Genomic DNA, 21117 nt, shown 5'->3' on the forward strand with positions numbered 1-21117 from the left:
CAAGATCCTCAAAATTTAAACACAAGTGGAGAGAATCCCAAATTATTGTTGTTAGTTTCCTTCCAGTTAGTAGGCTGGGACTCAAAACAGAAAACAGGTTAAACTATGAAAAAGTAATTAAAAATGTATTTTCTGCACACCTAACTGAAGACTGAGATTTTTAACTATGATGTTCTCCAAGTACTTGGTTCATGCCACTAGAGAACATTATCATTGATTATCAGTATTGGTAATTATTAGCTAACAGTGTGTTTCTAAACTAAACTAAGAAACCCTGGACAGTAAAAACTATATTGTATCCCCCCCTTTTTTTATTTTATTTTATTTTATTTTATTTATTTTATTTTATTTTATTTTATTGTAAATTTATTTTTTATTGGTGTTCAATTTTCCAACATATAGAATAACACCCAGTGCTCATCCCATCAAATGCCCCCCTCAGTGCCCATCACCCAGTCACCCCCACCCCCCACCCACCTCCCCTTCCACCACCCCTAGTTCGTTTCCTAGAGTTAGGGGTCTCTCATGTTCTGTCTCCCTTTTTGATATTTCCCACTCATTTTTTCTCGTTTCCCCTTTATTCCCTGTCATTATTTTTTATATTCCCCAAATGAATGAGACCATATAATATTTGTCCTTCTCTGATTGACTTATTTCACTCAGCAAAATACCCTCCAGTTCCCCCGCCCCCACATTTTTTTTAAATGTCCAGCACTTAGGATGATGTTTGGAATACAGGATACTCAAAAAAAAAAAAAAAAAAAGGAATACAGGATACTCTTATGCAAGAGTTGTAAGAGACAAGCTGCTAAGAAGCATAGGTAGGTTAACGAAATAGGTCAGTTATGAATAGTAATAGATGCTAAGGATCTATGGAGTAGAGTATGATTTACACACAACAAAGGAGATGTCTTTTACCAATTTAGCATAGAATTTCATTTTTAAAAATCATCTTCAGAGTGGCTGCTCACGGGCATGAGATTTCTTTTTGTGGTAATAAAAATTTTCTAAAAGTAAACCATGATGATGCTTGTACAACTTGGTGAATTTACTACAAATTATTGAATTGTACATTTTAAATGGGTGAATTTTATGATATGTGAATTATGTCTCAAAACTGTTTTTACAAAACACACTTCAATAAAAGGGCACAAGGACAAAAAAAAACACATCAGCCTATAAAGCACTTTGCTACAATAAGTAATTGCGTAATGGAACAGACAGACAAAGACTGTATAAGGCAAAAGAAGTCCTCTGGGAACCAGCATACCCCTGGAGGCACAGTGAGTGACACCACCACCAGGAACGGGTCTCTCAGCTCTGTACCTGTCTTCATTCAGGCTGGACTAAGTCTCCTCATAAGCTCAGTCCTCTCCTGGAATCTAAAGTCTCCTCAGCCTTCTGAGTAGCCTGAGAGCGACAAGCAGAACTGCTGTACAAACTCTGTAAGTAAAACTTTTATTCAGTGAAAAGGCTTAACTCTAGGTGAGCTGAACTTTCTTATTCACAGGAAGACTTTCCTCACAATGTGCAGAATTAGGATAGATACCACGGGATGGTGGGCTGAGGTGGGAGGCAGAATTTGTAGAATTATTTGTTCTCAGTAAACCTGCAGAAAAGGGCATGTTATTCTGCCCAGTGTGGGTTGGATAGCCTGTGGTTTGTTAAGAAAATGACTCAGGCTGCTATGTAACTTATAATAGTTAGTGGTGCTTGAGAAAACCAAAGAGGTTAACAGGAGCCAAAGATCTCATTTCTAATCCCAATTATTCTTACTAAAAATGAAAAAAATACCAATTTTGAACACCTACTGCATGCCAGGCACTGTATTAGGTGCAGAATATAATCTACCTTATAGATAAGGAAACTGGATCAAAGAAAGTTTATACTACTTATACATGAAACCATAGTTTTGGGGATTATGAATGTGGGAATTTTTTAAATTGGGTTTAAAATCTGACATTCACTGGCTGTGTGTGATTCTCAATATGTTTCATAATCTCTCTGACACTCAGTTTATCAGAAAAAGGGAATCAAAATGAATTTAATAATACTTTCCAAATGATGTTGTAGTGAGAATTTTTTTTTAAGATTTTATTTATTTACTCATGAGAGACACACAGAGAGAGAGGCAGAGACACAGGCAGAGGGAGAAGCAGACTCCTCGCAGGGAGACCCATTTGAGACTCGATCCCAGGGCTCCAGGATCACACCTTGGGCCAAGAGCAGGCACTCAACCACTGAGCTACCCAGGCGTCCCCGTGTGAGAATTAAAAGAATGTTTCTCAAATCTTAGCTCTGTAATGTTCACAGAACAAATTCCAATAATTGGTAGCTGTTATTATGACTAATATTTTTTTATTATTATTGCTGTAAAAAGTCTCAAAACTGGTTAGTGGTTGAACAAGGATCTGAACCCAGATCAGTCACACATTACAGTGATGCCATTAGCAATGGTTTGGACAATATTGATAATGGTGTATAATCTGTTCAGCAGTAAAAGACATAGCCATGAACTATAGCTCATAACAGTGCAACAAAACAAGAGCATTATTGTGATCTGAGAGGACAGGAAAATTAATTAGGAGACTATACCTTATATCTCACAAGAGAGATGAAAGGTTGTACACAGATTGGAAAGGATGGATTAAACAGATTCCAGGGTGATGGTAGCACAAAGAGTAGTTTGGGGGAATTTTAGTACCTCTCCCTGATAAATCCATTAGCCCTTCTTTATTCTTTGATATGAGTGGGTATTTTTGTTTTCAATTAAGAGAAAGACAATAAAGTACAACTTCAAACACCCACTCTGAATCACATTGCTATTACTTGGTCCTCAAATAGAAACCTCCTGATTTTCCAGTTTTTTACACTTTAGAAGTAAATTAAAAAAAAATATTTCATGAACATTTGCATGTAGTAGATGAGAGAGAAGGAGGAGAGTGTATGTGTGTGCGTGAAGGCAGTAACTGTGTTAGATGATTTGTTAGTTCGATGCCATTTACTGGAAAATGAGGCATAGAAGAGAGAGCCAGGTTTGGAATGGGAGAAGGAATGAGTTCTGTCTGGCTCATATTGAGGCTGAGCTGTCTGATGGATTATGGGTGGGAGTATCCCTCAGGGGTAGATAAAGTAGTTTATTCACCTTTTGTTCACTGGCACTAAGCAGAGAACTTTGTCCTGTTCTCCAAAGTGCTGCCTATTAGCTTTCCAAATTGTCTATTTGATCACCTCACTCTAGTTCCAGGATTCATTACTGCCTTCAAGTTTCATGCCAGACATTTTGCCATGGCTTCAAAGATCCTGTTAACTTAAAAAATATAGAACCAAGGAGCATCTATAATTAGATTTCAGATTTGCTGTCATCTGAATATAAGTGCTATTTAAAGCCATGGGAAAAACTAAGATATCCCAAGGAGAGTATATCAGAGAGCAAAAACAACAAAACAAAACAAAACAACAAAAACAAAAACCAGGGGCTTCTTGAAAGAAAAAGACTCTTAAAGAATACCACAACTGAAAGACAGAAAAATAAATTTTTAAAAAAAACATAGAATAACCATCATTGAAACTAATGAAGGAGAAAGTTTCAAAGAAACGGTGCCTAAAAACTGCAAAAATTTGAAATGAAGGAGAGGAAAACAAATCTAAAGATAAACTTTAAGGCTTGGTATTTAGAAAGTCATTGGTGACCTAAGTTGGAGAATTTCCTGAGAGTCATTAGAGCAAGAACCCAGATTATTACTGAAGGTGAAGGAATAACAAACACAGGCAGACTGTCCTTCAAATAATATTTGTTGTTGTTGTTATAAAAGAGAAGGCAGGAAATTGAGGGAGAAAAAATGGTTCGTCTCTCATTTTCCTTACTAGCAAAGCACAGGGACCAATTAAGAAAGATGGTCAATATACCTTGGTTGAATTGAATGTGTTGAAAACATCTGTATAAATTTGTGGGAAGTTTTCATTAATGGTTTGGGGCAAAACCTGAGAATTGAAGCTGCAGTAAGGGAGCCACTGGTACTATCTAAGATACTAAAGAAGGAAAGGAATTTTGTTAGGGTTAAGGGAAAAGAAATGAAGAATGATTTGTTTACTTATTCATAAAATATTTTTGAAATGCCTAGCTCTTGATGCTCTGCAGTTAAAATTGAAGTTCCTTCTCCTTTCCATGGAATGCAAGATGTTCATGTTCTGGCCCTGCTGATTTCTCTAGATCATCTCCCATGTCACCCAGCATCATATTTAAGGCTCCAGTATTTAAATTTTCGTGTAGCTGTCCAACAAACCATGTTATTACTTCATTCAGTTTCTGCTCACGTTTTTATGTCAAGAACACCCTTTTTCTGCTTTTCATCCTTATAAACTTATATCCACCCATCAAAACATTACACAGTTCTAATTCATCTATTCAAGTAAGAGTTCTTGGAACTAATTCCTCTTGACACACAGGCACATTCATGTATACACATACTCAGAATCTGCCATTCCACACTATTCTGTCTTTTTAACTTAGAAAAACTTTATCTGATGTACTCTTATAGCTAGTGGTATTTCTTTGTCTTTGACTCCTCTTATATGCAGTGCCTAGCATGTAGTAGGTGTTCCAAACTGGTAACTTTTCATTTTCATAGGAATCACTGGGCTCTTATTAGAGATAAAGTTTTCAGTCTTAAAAAGATGAAGTGTTGACAACACTTTGGTTTCTCAAGCACCAAACCACTGTTATTTTATTTGCTTCATATCCTTAGTGCTGACACAATACCCAATCAGCTCCCAGTTTGATGATGAAATGAACTAAGTGTTGATGATGGATGATCAAGAGCTTAGATACTAGCTATGGAAAAGGAATAAGGAATATTCTACATCTGCACCCAACATGGATGAGGAGAGGGTACAGGAAGACACAGTTGTAGAGCAATGGAAAGGAGGGAATTTGAGGGAATTCTCTTCTGCCAGACTCAGATCACCTACAATTGTTTTTCTTCTGATCTCTCTCAACAAGAAAGGGAAGGGAAAAAACTGACAAGAATGAAAATGTGTAATGAATAAATTTCTTAAAATAATAAGGGAGCTATGAAGAAGTCAGGATGAAAGAGAAATTGTTCTGATAGCAACTTAAAAAAAAGATTTCTTTATAAAATTTCTTAGCACTCAATAACAAAAGTTACAACTCAATGAGTGCATGTCATAGTGATAAGCATTGTGAAAGTCTTCACGATAGCCAGACTTAAGTGACACATATGGAGGCACTCTGTACCCCTAATAACCCTTTTTGTCATTCACCACTGTATACTAGATGTTAAAGTTATTTATAAATAACTATTTATAATTCTTTCTCCCTCACTTGATTTTAAACTAAGAGGGGTTTTGTTGGCATATGCCTTAGCTTCTAACACAACACTATGCCCAAAGTAGGCTCAGTTAAAGTTTCTGAGTGTATAAGGCAAGAACAAAGGAAGGGATATATATTACAGGTTCATTCTGGCTCAATACTTTCACATATACCATTCTAGAAGCCTTGGAATAATTTATTTCTATTGACACAAAACATAGCAATCTTTCAAGTACTGATTTCTCTAAAAAGACTTCACCAGATACCTCAACCCTTTCAACACACAATTGAACTGTTCCCTTTTTCATAAATACTCTAGCTGCCATGGAATCCAGGAAGTTGTTAACCTCAAAAGCTGAGACCCAGGTTCTGGAAATTAACAGTAAATAAACAGATCAAAAACAAGGGGGACACTTGATGGGATGAGCACTTAGTGTTATTCTATATGTTGGCAAATTGAACACCAATAAAAAATAAATTTATAAAAAAATAAAAATAAAAAAAGACTTATAGAGAGGGATCCCTGGGTGGCTCAGTGGTTTAGTGCCTGCCTTCAGCCCAGGATGTGATCCTGGAGACCTGGGATCGAGTCCCACGTCAAGCTCCCTGCATGGAGCCTGCTTCTCTCACTGCCTGTGTCTCTGCCTCTCTCTCACTCTCTCTGAATGAATAAATAAATAAATCTTTTTTAAAAAGTAAATAAATAAAATAAATAAAATCTTTAAAAAAAAGACTTGTGGAGAGATGAATCCATTCATTTGAGAGGTGAATCCATTTTTAATTATCATAAGTACTATTAATTTAATAAGTAGAGTTTTAATTTGCACTTCTGATCAATATGTATTTTTAAAACTAAATATAGTTACTAAAAATATTTTTCAGAAATCAATATATTTATGAAAAGGGCTAACAGAACTTGTTAAACATCAGATTTGTTAAACTTGTCAACTCTCAAACTTTCATAATTAACTGAAATGCATGCCATTTGAGCAAGTCTGTATCTAATTCATTTCAGCATAATGTCAGTTGTATTCATGACAATCAATAGTCACTAGAAACAGTGACCAAAAGAAAATATTCCCCTTTTTTAAGACTTATTTATTTTAAGGAGAGTGAGAGCCAGCACACACAAAGAGAGGGAGAAGCAGTCTCCTCACTGAGCAGGGAGCCCAAGGTGGGGCTTAATCCACTGCGCCACCCAGGTGCCCCAAAATGTGCCCTTTCTTAATGGTTCCTTTCTGTCAACTCTTACTCCCATTAGGAGGTTTGATTAAACATTTCTGATAGTAATTTAATTGGTTCCCTGAGGACATTCTCAAGACTCTAAACTATAGAGTCTAAAGTTATGGTTTACTTATTGGGTCACTTCATATAACTTTGAACATCTTTTCCCTCTAATTTTTCATTGATTTCAATTTAAAATTTCCCAATTTTTTAAACTAAGATTTCTTTAGTGAATCCTTGAGGCACTTTATCTGGGTGAATTTGAGTGGTCTGGAAAATACTTAGGCTTTCCTGAGGAATAGTTACTTTGCTGACTGAACCTCTCCAGTCACAGCCCCAATGTCTGTTTTTCCAAGACTCCCTCTTCCAACTCATACATACCCATCTGAATAGCCTGCAATTCTGTACTCAATAAAAAACAAAGTGTGATGTTCCCAGAAAAGGTATCTTTCTCTCCAAGGCAAAATAGTAAAATTCTATTAAATATCTCCTGAGAAGTATGTCTTCACAACACGGAGAACAACTACTCTTCAGGCAGATGAAGAGCGAACTCTAACTGAATATGGCAGTATGCTATATCATATGGCAGGCAGAGGCCTCTATCCCTGAGGCGATAGGTCAGTGTCTAACTCCACCTCCTAAATGAGACACTAGATGCTACATTGCAGGTGTCACTTTCAAGGTTAGATACCTTACACATCTGCACATGACTGTACTGGTGCCGAGGCCATCTATCAGCATTTCATATGTGTTACATTGTATTATAAGTATCCCTTTCTCAATATTTTCTGGCTTCCCAACTTGTTTGTAAGCTTCTCTGCTTTCTATACTTGAGGCTGATGTAATATTGCTGTTCCACAGTCCCAGTCTATTTTTCTCTGATGCCAACCATACAGAAAAAATAACCTACTACCTCCTTATCACAATTTGAAAATCCGGAAAGGATGAAATATAATTGTCCAATCTCAGGTAAAGTGTTTTCACTTTGTCCCGTCATCTCTGGCTAGGGAAGTGGAAGGAAAGGTCACATAGTATAAACTTAACTACCAGCAAGGGGTCACAGGAAAAAAAATGATGGGCTGGGGCACATATAAGAAGGAATGGTTGGAACACCTGGGTGGCTTAGCGGTTAAGTGCCTGCCTTCAGCTCAGGGCGTGATCCTGGAGTCCTGGGATCGAGTCCCACATCAGGCTCCCTGCATGGAGCCTGCTTCTCTCTCTGCCCCCCTCTCTTTCTCTCTCTCTCTCTCTGTGTCTCTCATGAATAAACAAATAAATAAAATCTTTAAAAAAAAAGGAATGGTACCTACTACGGCAGTTGAAAACTTACAATTCCTTTATCAATTTAAATGAGCAATTCATTTTTACATAGCATATAAATATTTCTTTGGTTAGTTTTTGAATAAAATTATTCATAATTGGATTAATACAAAAAATATAGTTTTGTTGTTGTTCCAGAGTTTCATCTTGGAACTCTATATTTTTAATCCAGCATGTCAAACTTCCAGAATACCACATCTACTTCCATCATTTTCCTGCTAACTGGTGTTCCCGGGCTGGAAGCCTTCCACACCTGGATCTCCATTCCCTTCTGCTTTCTCTACATAACCGCCCTCTCAGGAAACAGCCTGATTCTCTTTGCCATTGTCACTCAGCCCAGCCTCCACGAACCCATGTATTATTTCCTTTCCATGCTGTCTACCACTGACCTTGGCCTATCCATATCCACCCTGGTCACCATGTTGGGTATATTCTGGTTCAATGCCAGGGAGATCAGCTTTAATGCTTGCTTGTCACAGATGTTCTTTATTAAACTCTTCACTGTCATGGAATCCTCAGTGCTGTTGGCCATGGCCTTTGATCGTTTTGTGGCCATCTCTAATCCACTCAGGTATGCCACCATTTTAACCGATTCCAGAATAGCTCAAATTGGAGTAACAATTGTCATCAGGGGAACACTAATGCTGACACCAATGGTAGCACTTCTTAAAAGACTGTCCTTCTGCCACAGCCACGTGCTCCACCACTCCTACTGCTTCCACCCTGATGTGATGAAGCTCTCGTGCACAGACACCAGGATCAACAATGCAGTTGGGCTGACAGCCATGATATCTACTGTTGGTGTGGACTCAATCCTCATCCTCCTTTCTTACATTTTGATTATTAAGACTGTCCTCAGCATTGCATCCCCAGAAGAGAGGAAGAAAGCCTTCAGCACATGTATCTCCCATATTGGGGCTGTTGCTATTTTCTATTTTCCATTGATCAGTCTGTCCTTTGTTCACAGATTTGGAAAACGAGCTCCAGCCTATGTTCATACAATGATTGCTAACACTTACCTCTTGATCCCTCCTGTAATGAACCCCATCATCTACAGCGTGAAGACAAAACAGATACGCAGAGCTGTGATAAAAATTCTCTATTCCAAAGACATGTAGAATCAGAGAATTCTAGAGATGGCCTACATTATCAATTTAAAAATAAAACTGGTGACATAAAACAAAAATTTTAAATTAAAGCTGGCATATATTTAGAATATCAGTTAGCTTGACATTTTACAGATGAGATAGAGACATAAGAATAGAATAGAATTTGGGGAATATTAAAAAAGAGTGAAAGGGAATAAAGGGGAAAGGAGAGAAAATGAGTGAAAATATCAGTGAGGGTGACAAAACATGAGAGACACCTAACTGGGAAACGAACAAGGGGTAGTGGAAAGGGAGGTGGGCGGGGGGTTGGGGTGACTGGGTGACGGGCACTGAGGGGGGCACTTGGTGGGATGTTGGCAAATTGAACTCCAATAAAAATATTAATTAAAATAAAGAAGGGATGAATAGAAGGGATGAAGACATAAGAATAGAAGGATGAATAGTATAAAGCCCTAAATCTAGCATTTATCTCACTCATCACTGTTTATTCTAAACTGTTATTTATCCTGCCAACAAACTGTATCTCCTGACTTTGTCCACTTTAGATCAGTTAGAATGACACATTATGAGAAAGCCACTCCTTTAGTTAGTGCAGTTAGTATTTTTCTAGCTGCAATAATTATTTTTTCTAGCATGTATTACTTCCTTTGACTAGCCATGGTTCTTAGTGTTTTTTACATGTATTAACACATATCTAAAACAACATTGTAAGGTAGTTTATTCTTTGATAAATGAGAAAATTGAGGACAAAAATGTTAAGTTACTTGCTTAAATAGCTCATAAACAACAGAGCCGTATTTCACATGCACGCAAACTGACTCCAGGGTCCCCCAACACTCTTAACTTTAGCTATATTGCTATCTATAATATAAGCTATGTATAATTATACATGAATATAATTTGTATATATACATATATATGGGTCATGTAATTTGTACTAGGGAATATAAAGAAGCAAAACAAATAAATAAACAAAAAACCCCACAACTCTATCCTCTAGAAATTTTTAACCAAATTATGAAGAAAAAGCCCAAAACAGAATTTTCAGACCTGAAAATACAAGTGTATTTCTACCTGGTGTTCTCTCCCAACTAAACATATTCTAGAATTTCTCTCTGCCTTCCATGAACTTTCTGTCCTAGCAGAAACTCAAAAATGATTGAGAATTGCAAATGAATTTCACCTCATGTCATTTACTTGCAAATATTTAATTTGTGGCATATGCTTCACATAATGGCTTAATCCAGCAAGTGAATTATTTTTTTCCCACCTGAGTATGCCCATTAACTCTCAAATATTTAAAGTACGTATTTCAATGACATGTTGATATCATTCAGTAAAGATGGGCCCTATAGGTGGTATCAGATCCAGCAAGGAAGGAGTAGTAGTCAGTCATATCTACAGGAAGTTTATTAAGTGACAATAGTACTAACTATTTAGTAACCAGGATGACATCAAAATTCTCAGTTTGCTTGACAATAACATTTTCGTCTCAATACAATAGTTGGTCTACATTTCCTTGATCTTTGTATGTTGGAATGTTCCACAATTTTGTTCTCAGACCTGTTTTTTCTTCATTATATTCTCATTTTTCATTATCTCATCTAGCATCATAGATTTAAATCTCATCTACGCGCTGGCAAATCCCAAACTAATGTTTATAGTCCAGATTAATATATTATGTATCAGTAATCCTACTCGAATGTTTAATAGTCATCTCAGACTTATCATGTCCAAAAACATATCCCAGGGATCCCTGGGTGGCGCAGCGGTTTGGCGCCTGCCTTTGGCCCAGGATGCGATCCTGGAGACCCGGGATCAAATCCCACGTCGGGCTCCCGGTGCATGGAGCCTGCTTCTCCCTCTGCCTGTCTCTGCCATTCTCTCTCTCTCTCTCTCTCTCTCTCTCTCTCTCTCTCTCTCTCTCTGTGTGTGTGTGTGTGTGTGTGTGTGTGTGAGAGAGAGACTATCATAAATAAATAAATAAATAAATAAATAAATAAATAAATAAATAAATATCCCAATATTCATATCAACCATGTCTTCCCTAACTCTGAAACTCTATTTTTCATGTTGCTGACATAGAACTTTTGGAGTCATTATACACCTGTCTGTCTCTCCCACTCCACCTTCAACCTATCAGCAAATCCTGATGACTCTTTCTTTCAGATATTCCAGATATTGATACCTAGATTCTAACTTTCTATCACCTCTGCTGCTACCACCATGTGTCAAGCCATCATCATCTTGAATCTGAAATATAATAGTCTCCTGGCAGATTTCCTTCATCTACTTTTGCTTTACTTTCCCCATGGCAGTTAGAATGATTATTTTAATACATAAAACAGATCATGCCACGTCATTTGTTCAGCATGTTCCAGTGTCTCTGTCTTGCCCAAGGAACATTCACAGTCATTATAATATCTCACAATGATCTACATGATTTAATTCCCCTCTATCATTCCAACTTCATCTCCTACTACTGTCCTCTTTATTCATTCTACTATACCTGCACCAGCCTTCAAATATTTACTTAAACTCACTAAACCATGCTTCAGCATCAAACCTCACACTTTCTATCCTCCTTACTTTGATGTTCTTCCCCCAGACACCCTCGTGATTTACTCCTCCACCTCATGCAGGTCTCTGCCTAAGTGTTACCTTATTACAGGGCCCTTAACTTAAAAATAACAACATCTCTCCTTCTATTTCTGTCTGCATTCACTGTCTTCCTTACCTGTCTCATTTTTAATATTTGGCACTCCCTTTTCCCATCAAAATATTACATACCCATTATTTCTTCCCTAGTTTCCCCATTATCAGATAAGTTCTTTGAGAATAATTTTGTTTCATTCATACTGTCTTCCAGACCCCAAACTGGGGTCTGCCACATAACAAAATAATAACAACCCTGAATGAGCTGGCTCTCTGTACCTCTCAAGCCTCATTGCTTGCCCTCTGTTCAGTGCTCCAGACACAACTAACCACTTGCATTTCTTAGTTGTGATTGCTCTGGATCACTTACAAGCCTTTGCACAAGCTGTTACCTCCCTCTTCAGCACGCTCACTATCTCCCTTCTCCTGACTCAGAATAGAAATGACTTTCTCTCAGAAACATCTCCTGGCTTCTCACTCCTTTCCAAGTGCTTCTGCAGTACCTAGTTCTTTTCTCCTGTAACTGTTTCCTCACCATAGACTCTTATTCCCAGGATCAGGGAATGTCTATGACTCATTCATTCACTGTTGGAAAGAAGTGAAAAGTTAAGATGCTGTAGATTTACAGTCTAAATATTTGTTTGTTGGGGGAGAGAAAGATAAACATAGAGAAAAATGTTGGGGAACAGAGTCCTGAAAATCAGAATAAGAAGGAACTTTAGTCTAAAGAACCAGACAGCCAAGATGTTCATACTACTTCTACAGGTGTTTCTCTCCTACCTCACCACCCCCTACACACATCCTAACCTATGGGTGGCCCCACTATCCTGAAAATATGCAAGCTTTCCTCATGAGGGAGTGGGTATTTTGGACAATTTTGGAATGGGTGGTTTGCAGGATGGACGTCACCTCTCACCAAGGTGGACAAGCTTGCAATGCCTTGGAGACTTTCCTGAAAGCCAGAGCAGTAGTAGAAACATGGCTGCTCTTGTAGCTACCTGAATGCAGACTCTAAGTAAATCCTTAACTGTCCTGTAAAAAGTCCCATAAAGCCCTATATGATCCAATTCCCTATTATGTATCTGATTCTCTCTATATATTACTCATCCCTTTGTTCTCTCTATCCAGGCACACTGGCCTCCTTGTTATTCTAAACATCCAGATACATCCCTTCTCAGAAGATTTGTAGTTTCTGTTCTTCTTTCCTTGAATTGTCTTCCTCGTGATCACATGGATATATTTGTTACTCCCTGTAGGGCTCTCAAATGTCTCCATTATGTGAGGCATTCCCTGGCAAATTCATTTAAAATTTCAACCACCCACCCCAGGATTTAGTTGTTCTCTTCTTACTTCTATTTTTCTCCTTAGGTAGTCATAAGGAGAAACTATTGTTTCTCATGGTAACCATGGACTGTGTGTGCTTCTCACCAGGATGTATAATCCATGAGGGTGAGCTTTTAAAAAATTGCATATTTTATTACACTGTAGGTCCCTAATAATATTTGTTAAATGTTAATAAATATAGAATCAGAATACCTAGTTCTCCAACCAATATTATCACTAATAACTCTGTAACTGGGGCAAAGAGCCTTCATGTTATCCATTCCTTATCTGTAACACAGGTTACAGAGTGGCTTTCCTACCTCAAAGTCTATTTCATCAATGGAAAGTAAAGCCAAGAATGAGAAACTGAAGAAGTGCCTGCCCTTTTTCTGAGTTCTGGGAATTACTGGTTTTGTGTACCTATCTTGTTTTTTTTTTAAGATTTTATTTATTCATAGAGACACACACACACAGAGAGAGAGAGAGAGGCAGAGACACAGGCAGAGGGAGAAGCCGGCTCCATGCAGGGAGCCCGACGTGGGACTCGATCCAGGGTCTCCAGGATCACGCCGGACTGCAGATGGCGCTAAACCGCGTGCCACTGGGGCTGCCCACCTATCTTGTTTTTTTTTTGTTGTTGTTGTTTGTTTGTTTTTTAATTTTTTAATTTATGATAGTCACACAAAGAGAGAGAGAGACAGGCAGAGACACAGGCAGAGGGAGAAGCAGGCTCCATGTACCGGGAGCCCGACGTGGGATTTAATCCCGGGTCTCCAGGATCGCGCCCTGGGCCAAAGGCAGGCGCCAAACCGCTGCGCCACCCAGGGATCCCCTATCTTGGTTTTTAAAAAGGATGTGAACTCCTAGAGCTCAAGGACATAACTATACTTCCATGATGTCTGTCATGTCTAGCAAAGTGGCTAATGATGAAAAGCTCTAATCACTGTTGCTTCCTGGGGAGTTTGAGTTATATTTAAGAGTGGGGATAGATTATCACAATCATCCCTCTACAACACATATACCAGACAGAAACAGTGAGAAGCCTGTAGGAGTGACACACAAGTGAACATAGAGATGCTGTCCCTTGCCTGCCAAGCCCCAGGGGCCTCAGTCCATAGCTTGTTCCCAGGGGCCTCCTAGGCAGTGTTATAAATAGGCCTGTGCTTGAAAGGATAAGCCAGCTCCAGCTGCTCTCTCTCAGTAGGACTGCATGGTTTGCAAGTGAGTGCAACTTCACCTAGGGTTGGGAAAGGCAAACCCCTGCCATCTTAAGAGACCTTGAGGACCCCACAACTGTCTCATGGCAGGAGAGAGAAGCCCGCTTGTGTCCCACACACATCTTCATGGGCTTAGAAGAAATGTCCCAGAGTACTAGTGGACAGTCCAGAAAGGCAAGTTAGAATGAATGCAATAGCCACATTTAGACCCAAAGAGAAGCTGAAATTTGTTCTAGCCAAGGGTCACTTTAGGTAGAAGGCTGGACAACATGGGATAGAGACTTGAGTTCTTCTGGGATAGGTGACTGGGGAGACAAGATAATGGCCCAAAATCTTAGACTGCTACCAGCAAAGCAGAAAAAGGTGCTTTGCAGAAAGAGAAGTGGGGAAAGAGTCCAACTCTGTGGCCAAAAGAGACTCTTATATCTGTGGGTAATCATGCAATATAATGGGTGAGAGGCTTTGGGAAAGGGGGAATACATTACTGTGCTCTCCCTGTAACACCCCTCCCCACGTCTTTTCCTTCATTCTGGGCCCCATTTCTCTTGGACACAGAGATCCAGTGAGCTGGCCTCCCTCCGGGGAAGTTTCCTTAGCATTACTCATACCTTTCATCCTGACTTGCTTAGATTGCTGACTCTCCTCAAGCTACCTATGATAGATACATAGATGGTTGGATGGATGCAAGACATAAGTTATTTTTATCTCACTGAAGGATGCAATTATCTGCCTATGAAAAGGGTTTTTCATTCTCTGATGGCAACTTGGGGCGAAATTTGTGATCTCATATTTGTCAAGGAGAGTAGCTATTGTCTTTGCATAAGATCTAAGGATAGGGAGAAGAGCAAAGAGTGGTCAAAGGTGTGAATTTTGTTACCTTTGAATCTTAGATTTATTCTTCCTTGCTTATCCATGATGGGGATAGTCCAAGTCAAATCTCTTAGTTCCCATTTTATCACACTATATTTTAAGACTGCTGGTCTCCAACCCCTCCCCCCTCTAAAGTCAAATGAAAGAGCATCTCCTAGTTGCAGTAAGGACCCAGATTAGTAGTAAAGAAGAATCCTGGGGAGTTGAACAGGTTTACCTTACCACCACTAATGAAGACACATGCAGATTTATTTCCAAGATTCAGAGGTCCTTCTTATTAAAGCCAAGCCTTTGGCTCTTTAGAGACAATTAGCTCTAGAGACCAGAGTGCTTAAGGAGCTCTAGAGACCAGAGTGCTTAAGGAGCCAGGGAAAGTGATGAAGTCAAAGCCTAAGTGTTTGAGTGGGAGGGTGGGAGCAGAGTAATGCTGGGCTTCCAAAAACAAAAAGCTTTCCCTAACATGAATGGCTTGTTGCCAGAGATTCCAGAAAAGAGAAAGCCCTGGGAGTATCAGGACTCAACCCCAAGTTCTCTTTGGGGTAAGGAGTGTGGGCTTGGAGGCAGATTTCAGGTGTGGAGAAACATCAGGAGCAGAGAGAAGAGCCTTCACAAGGGATCATACAAGGCAAGTAGGATCTGCTGGAGGCCACACACCCTGCCAGCACCTTCATCTCTGGATAAGTCACTGGAGAGATCTACTCTCTTTCCTCAGAGGACCCCAAAAGAGTTTCCTTTTTTCACTTAATAGATTGACTTGTCGCTTTTTTTCTTATTAGTTTTTTTTCCTCTTTTAAAAATTGTTGTTTTGTGTTTCTTTCTCCCCTTGCTAGGCCTGGAGACCTAGAATCCTGAAAATCTGAAGGAAATAAAACAAAACAAAACTCCCTAACCCCACTGGCTCAGTATACCCATTTTCCCTTTCTCTAATTCCTAATCATGTTTGAAGACTGAACAAAAAATCATTTCTGTCAAGAAGATTCCTCTGATCATGCCTCTCCCTGTCCCATGCATTAAATGCACACCTTAGGCTAACACTTATCCCAAAACTCAAATAATTTGGTTACTTGTCTATCTTCCACCACAGGTAGGGCATCTGAAGGGCAAAAGATGTGTCTTTCATCTCTGTATCATAGATCATATAAGTAAATGCTTATAAAATGGCAGCCAATGACTTGACCTTGTCCACATCCACCATGCCCAAGATCCTCGCCCTAACAAATAGCCTTGTACATAGATCATATAAGTAAATGCTTATAATATGAATGAATAATTGGAGGAAAGAAAGGAAACATACCTGCAAAGAGTTTTCAATAGGGTATCTCTTAATACCTATCTGAGAAAAGCACCACCCAATATCCAGTAATGAAGGTTCAGGCCAAGCGGAGTCTGAAGGAGTCTGGAAAGGATACATTTTTCGGATAAGCACTATTCTCCCCAGGTTCCCTTTTAAAAATGTAAATGGCAAGGGGTACCTGGGTGGCTCAGTTGGTTGCGTATGCAACTCTTGGTTTCGGCACAGGTCATGATCTTGGGATCCTAAGATTGAGCCCCGAGTTAGGTTCTATGCTCAGGGCAGAGTGTGCTTCTCCCTCTCCTCTGGTCCTCCCCCCATATAAGCTCTCTCTCTCTCTCTCTCTCTCTCTCTCTCTCTCTCAAACAAATATAAAAACATTTTTAAATGAGATAGATCTTGAGAGTAGCAATTGATAAATGAAATTTGAGCTATCATTTTCCCTTTGGAAGAGGGCTTCAGAGTTTATGAAAGAGCTTAAATGGCTTACAAGAGTGGAAAGAGAGAGTAGGAGAGGGAGAGCTAAGGTGCATCCAGTTCCTAGGTTTCCAGGGCTGGCCTCTCTGATTGTGCTCCATGTCCTAGCAGGCTAGCAGGCTGCCAGGGTGACCTCACCCTCACCAGAACCCCCTTCTCGATGCCAGCTATGAGTTCCTGCAACTTCACACATACCACCTTTGTACTTATTGGTATCCCAGGATTAGAAGAAGCCCATTTCTGGATCGGCTTCCCCCTGCTTTCAATGTATGCCGTGGCACTATTTGGAAACTGCATCGTTGTCTTCATCGTAAGGACAGAGCGCAGCCTACACGCTCCCATGTACCTCTTTCTCTGCATGTTGGCAGCCATTGACTTGGCCTTGTCCACATCCACCATGCCCAAGATCCTCGCCCTCTTCTGGTTTGATTCCCGGGAGATTACTTTTGATGCCTGCATTGCCCAGATGTTTTTTATTCATGCTCTTTCAGCTATTGAGTCCACTATCCTGCTGGCCATGGCCTTTGACCGTTATATAGCCATCTGTCACCCACTGCGCCATGCAGCAGTGCTCAACAATACAGTAACAGCCCAGATTGGCATGGTGGCCGTGGCCCGTGGATCACTCTTCTTTATCCCACTGCCTCTGCTCATCAAGCGGCTGGCCTTCTGCCATTCCAATGTGCTGTCACACTCCTATTGTGTGCACCAGGATATGATGAAATTGGCCTATGCAGATACATTGCCCAATGTGATCTATGGTCTTACAGCCATTCTGTTGGTTATGGGTGTGGATGTCCTCTTCATCTCCTTGTCCTATTTTCTGATTATACGAACAGTTCTACAACTGCCTTCCAAGTCAGAGCGGGCCAAGGCTTTTGGAACCTGTGTGTCACACATCGGTGTGGTATTAGCCTTCTATGTTCCTCTCATTGGCCTCTCAGTGGTACACCGTTTTGGAAACAGCCTTGATCCCATTGTGCATGTTCTCATGGGTGATGTCTATCTACTTCTGCCTCCTGTGATCAATCCCATCATCTACGGTGCCAAGACCAAACAGATCAGAACTCGGGTGCTAGCTATGTTCAAGATCAGCTGTGACAAGGACCCTCAGGCTGTGGGGAGCAGATGATCCTTACCATTCTACTTTACCTTATCTTTAATGCCTTTACATAATGGTTTCCTAATGCTAGCTTAATTCTAGTTGCCTATCATATCAATGATTTTCTCTGCTGTGGCCTCCAAAGTCTACCTCTGCTTGGGGTGAAAGTTTGGAAGCAATCATGATTTCCTTCCATAGGTCCATGTTATTGATATTATTATTGTACAAAAAGGTTAAATTAGAAAATCCATCAATGCCCCAGTATGTAGTAAAAAGAACATAGAGAAGAGTGACAAAAAAATACAACTGACTTTTTAACAAGGGAAAAATTATTCTACCTGACTAGTAATCTGAGAAACCATTTATTAAAATAATAATTAGGCAGCATTTTTGTCTATTAGCAGTTTTTATTAATGAAAATTCATAACGTTGAAATATAAATTCTTGACCACACCACAGCTAATGGTGTAATTGGCAATGTGTAGCAAGAACTTTTTGAAAGTTACATGCTTTAATGTTATATTCTCACTTTTGGAAATTTATCCTAACAAAATATCCCTAAGTGCCGAAAGCAGGTTTTTCATAAAATATGTTGTTACACAATCATTTAGAGAAATAATATATTAAAAATCCTAAGATATAATATACAAAAGTAAGGAATAGTAAACTCAAGTATGGTTCACTTATGTAATGGAATGTTATGTGGAATAATCTATGTAAAAGGAATATTATGTGACCTTTAAAGAATCTGCTATAAAATGAAACAGGCATATAATGTTAAAAATAAAACAATAAAGACACATGATTGGAACTAACTTGAAAAGCACCTATGCCTTGAGGGAAATGTGCTCAAGTTAATAGTGACTCCTTCTGGTTTTTACTTTCTAAATTTATTTATTATGATCTTGTTTAGCTGATGTGTGACCTTCAAAATGAAGAAACGAAATAGATAATTTACATAAAATGAAGCTTGTCACAGACCTCACTGTTGGTTTATTATTCATTATTTGGGAATTTATCTACGTCCTTGCACATAATGCCATGGAACACGTGTTGAGTGCTTACCATGTTCTAGGCACTATGCTATGTGCTTTAGAGGTTTTATCTGATCTTCACAACCATTTTTTGGAGTAGGTACCACTTTTGTCCTGCATTACAAGTGAGAGAAATGAAGCTTTCATTAACAAGGTAACTAATCCATACAATTTGTGGGTGCTGTGCCAAGATTTGAAATTGAACTTGATAATCAAAAACAGTTACTGAATTTCCATGTTATATTGCTTCCTGTTTAACATCTGCCATTTATTTCCTCAGCCTGTGCAAATCCTCTGTTTTCTCTCTAAAGTGTGCCTTGAAAGATGAATGACTATATTTGTGTTGAGAGATAACCCTGCCCTCATGGGCAACAAATCCTGATTACTCTTCATGTTTTATAGTCACCTTTCATGTTCTACAGCCTGCTTCTTTCCAGATTAAGAAAGAATATTTTTGCCTATTTATCTCTTACATCTTCTCAATCATATCTTCTTTTTTTTAAAGTATATTCTGTACCTGTCAAACATTTTGAATGTCTGGGTTTTAACTTAGGTATAAGATATAATAAATTTTTATTTTAAATTTTGCTAAGTGTTATGCCTACTGCTTTTATATTTATAAAATCCTATAAATTCAGATTTGAAAACACAGAAGGTCTTGTAGCTACTTTTCCACCCCAGCTATTGTTTATAGCTTTGCAAAGAGGCTTAATATGTCAAGGTGAGCTATCTCCATTGTACAGTTGAAATCAGATCTCATTAGAAGCTAAAGTCATTGTGTTCCTTTAGTAGTTTCACTGAACAAATATTGGTGGAGGACTTGGGTAGATAAACCATGGGGAAGACTCTCCAACCTGTGGGCTCTTCTTAGGAAAGTAAACCTCAGACACTTAACCTTTCCCCTGGAGAAGTGTCCTCCTAGGATATGTATCTGTAACATTCAATTGTGATTCCCTGCTCAGAGGTAGTAAAGTGGCTTCCAAAGTTGGAGCAAATCAACACACATAAGATAAGGCTGAGAGAAAGAGATAGAATGTAGGAAATAGGTGATTTCCTTAAAGAAACAAAGAGATGCCTATATTCTGCAAAAATAGAGATCCGGGTATTAGGACTACTCAAATAATGAGGTCAAGAGTCTCATTTTATGAGACTGAACCTCAATATGTCTCTTCCCACAACCTCCATCTTCTTCTATCTTCTGTGCATTACTTAACCTTAAATCACATGCTCCTGCCTACCTCCATGTCTAAAAGCATAGCCAGATCAACAATTTAACAAAGCATGTATCTTTTCCTTTCAAATCTCACAGTATCCCACTGTAGCCCAACTTGTTCATATTCTATTGCCATCTCCCCCACCTTTCCCTGTACCCTAAGATTTTCATTTTTTTCTTTTAAACCTGATTTTTAAGTTATTTATTTATTTACTTATTTCTTTAATAAATTTATTTTTTATTGGTGTTCAATTTGCCAACATATAGAATAACACCAAGTGCTCATCCCATCAAGTGCCCCCCTCAGTGCCCGTCACCCAGTCACCCCCACCCCCTGCCCACCTCCCCTTCCACCACCCCTAGTTCGTTTCCCAGAGTTAGTAGTCTTTCATGTTCTGGCTCCCTTTCTGATATTTCCGACTCATTTTTTTCTCCTTTCCCCTTTATTCCTTTTCACTATTTTTTATATTCCCCAAATGAATGAGACCATATAATGTTTGTCCTTCTCCGATTGACTTATTTCACTCAGCATAATAACTCTAGTTAGCATACAGTGTAATATTGGTTTCAAGTGTACAATGTTGTGATTCAACAATTCCATATACCACCCAGTGCTCATCATCATAAGTGCACTACTTAATCCCTAATACCTGTTTCACCCATCCCCCACCCACCTTTCCTCTTGTAACCATCAGTTTGTTCTCTATAGTTAAGAGTTTGTTTCTTGGCTTGACCCTCCCTCTTTTTTCCCTTTGTTCATTTGTTTTGTTTCGTAAATTCCACATATGAGTGAAATCATGGTATTTGTGTTTCTCTGATTGATTTATGCTAAGTGAAATAAGATTTTCATTTTTTAAAAGTAGTTCAGGGGCACCTGGGTAGCTCAGTTGGTTAAACAACCCACTCTTGGTTTCAGCTCAGGTCATAATCTTAGGGTCCTGGGATCCAGC

At 39.0% G+C, this 21117-nt stretch overlaps 2 protein-coding genes across 3 annotated transcripts; both read left to right on the forward strand.

The window, feature by feature from the left end:
- Positions 1-1307: 1307 nt before the first annotated feature.
- Positions 1308-19542, forward strand: LOC121476675 (olfactory receptor 51E2). Of its 2 annotated transcripts, none has more exons than XM_041730814.1 (2): positions 1308-1445; positions 16927-19542. In XM_041730814.1, the coding sequence occupies exon 2, from the start codon at positions 16979-16981 to the stop codon at positions 17948-17950; it is 972 nt and encodes a 323-aa protein (XP_041586748.1). In that variant the 5' UTR covers positions 1308-1445; positions 16927-16978; the 3' UTR covers positions 17951-19542. The 2 variants fall into 2 exon arrangements, with proteins under 2 accessions (XP_041586748.1, XP_041586747.1); XM_041730813.1 differs by having other exon boundaries at positions 1316-1445; positions 16930-19542.
- On the forward strand, positions 1376-9220 carry LOC121476676 (olfactory receptor 51F2-like). The gene is made up of 2 exons (XM_041730815.1): positions 1376-1445; positions 8049-9220. Exon 2 carries the CDS (start codon positions 8050-8052, stop codon positions 8992-8994), a length of 945 nt encoding a protein of 314 aa, XP_041586749.1. The 5' UTR covers positions 1376-1445; position 8049; the 3' UTR covers positions 8995-9220.
- Positions 19543-21117: the final 1575 nt, after the last annotated feature.

This window comes from Vulpes lagopus, chromosome 15 (genome assembly GCF_018345385.1).
Source record: "Vulpes lagopus strain Blue_001 chromosome 15, ASM1834538v1, whole genome shotgun sequence".
NCBI lineage: Eukaryota > Metazoa > Chordata > Mammalia > Carnivora > Canidae > Vulpes > Vulpes lagopus.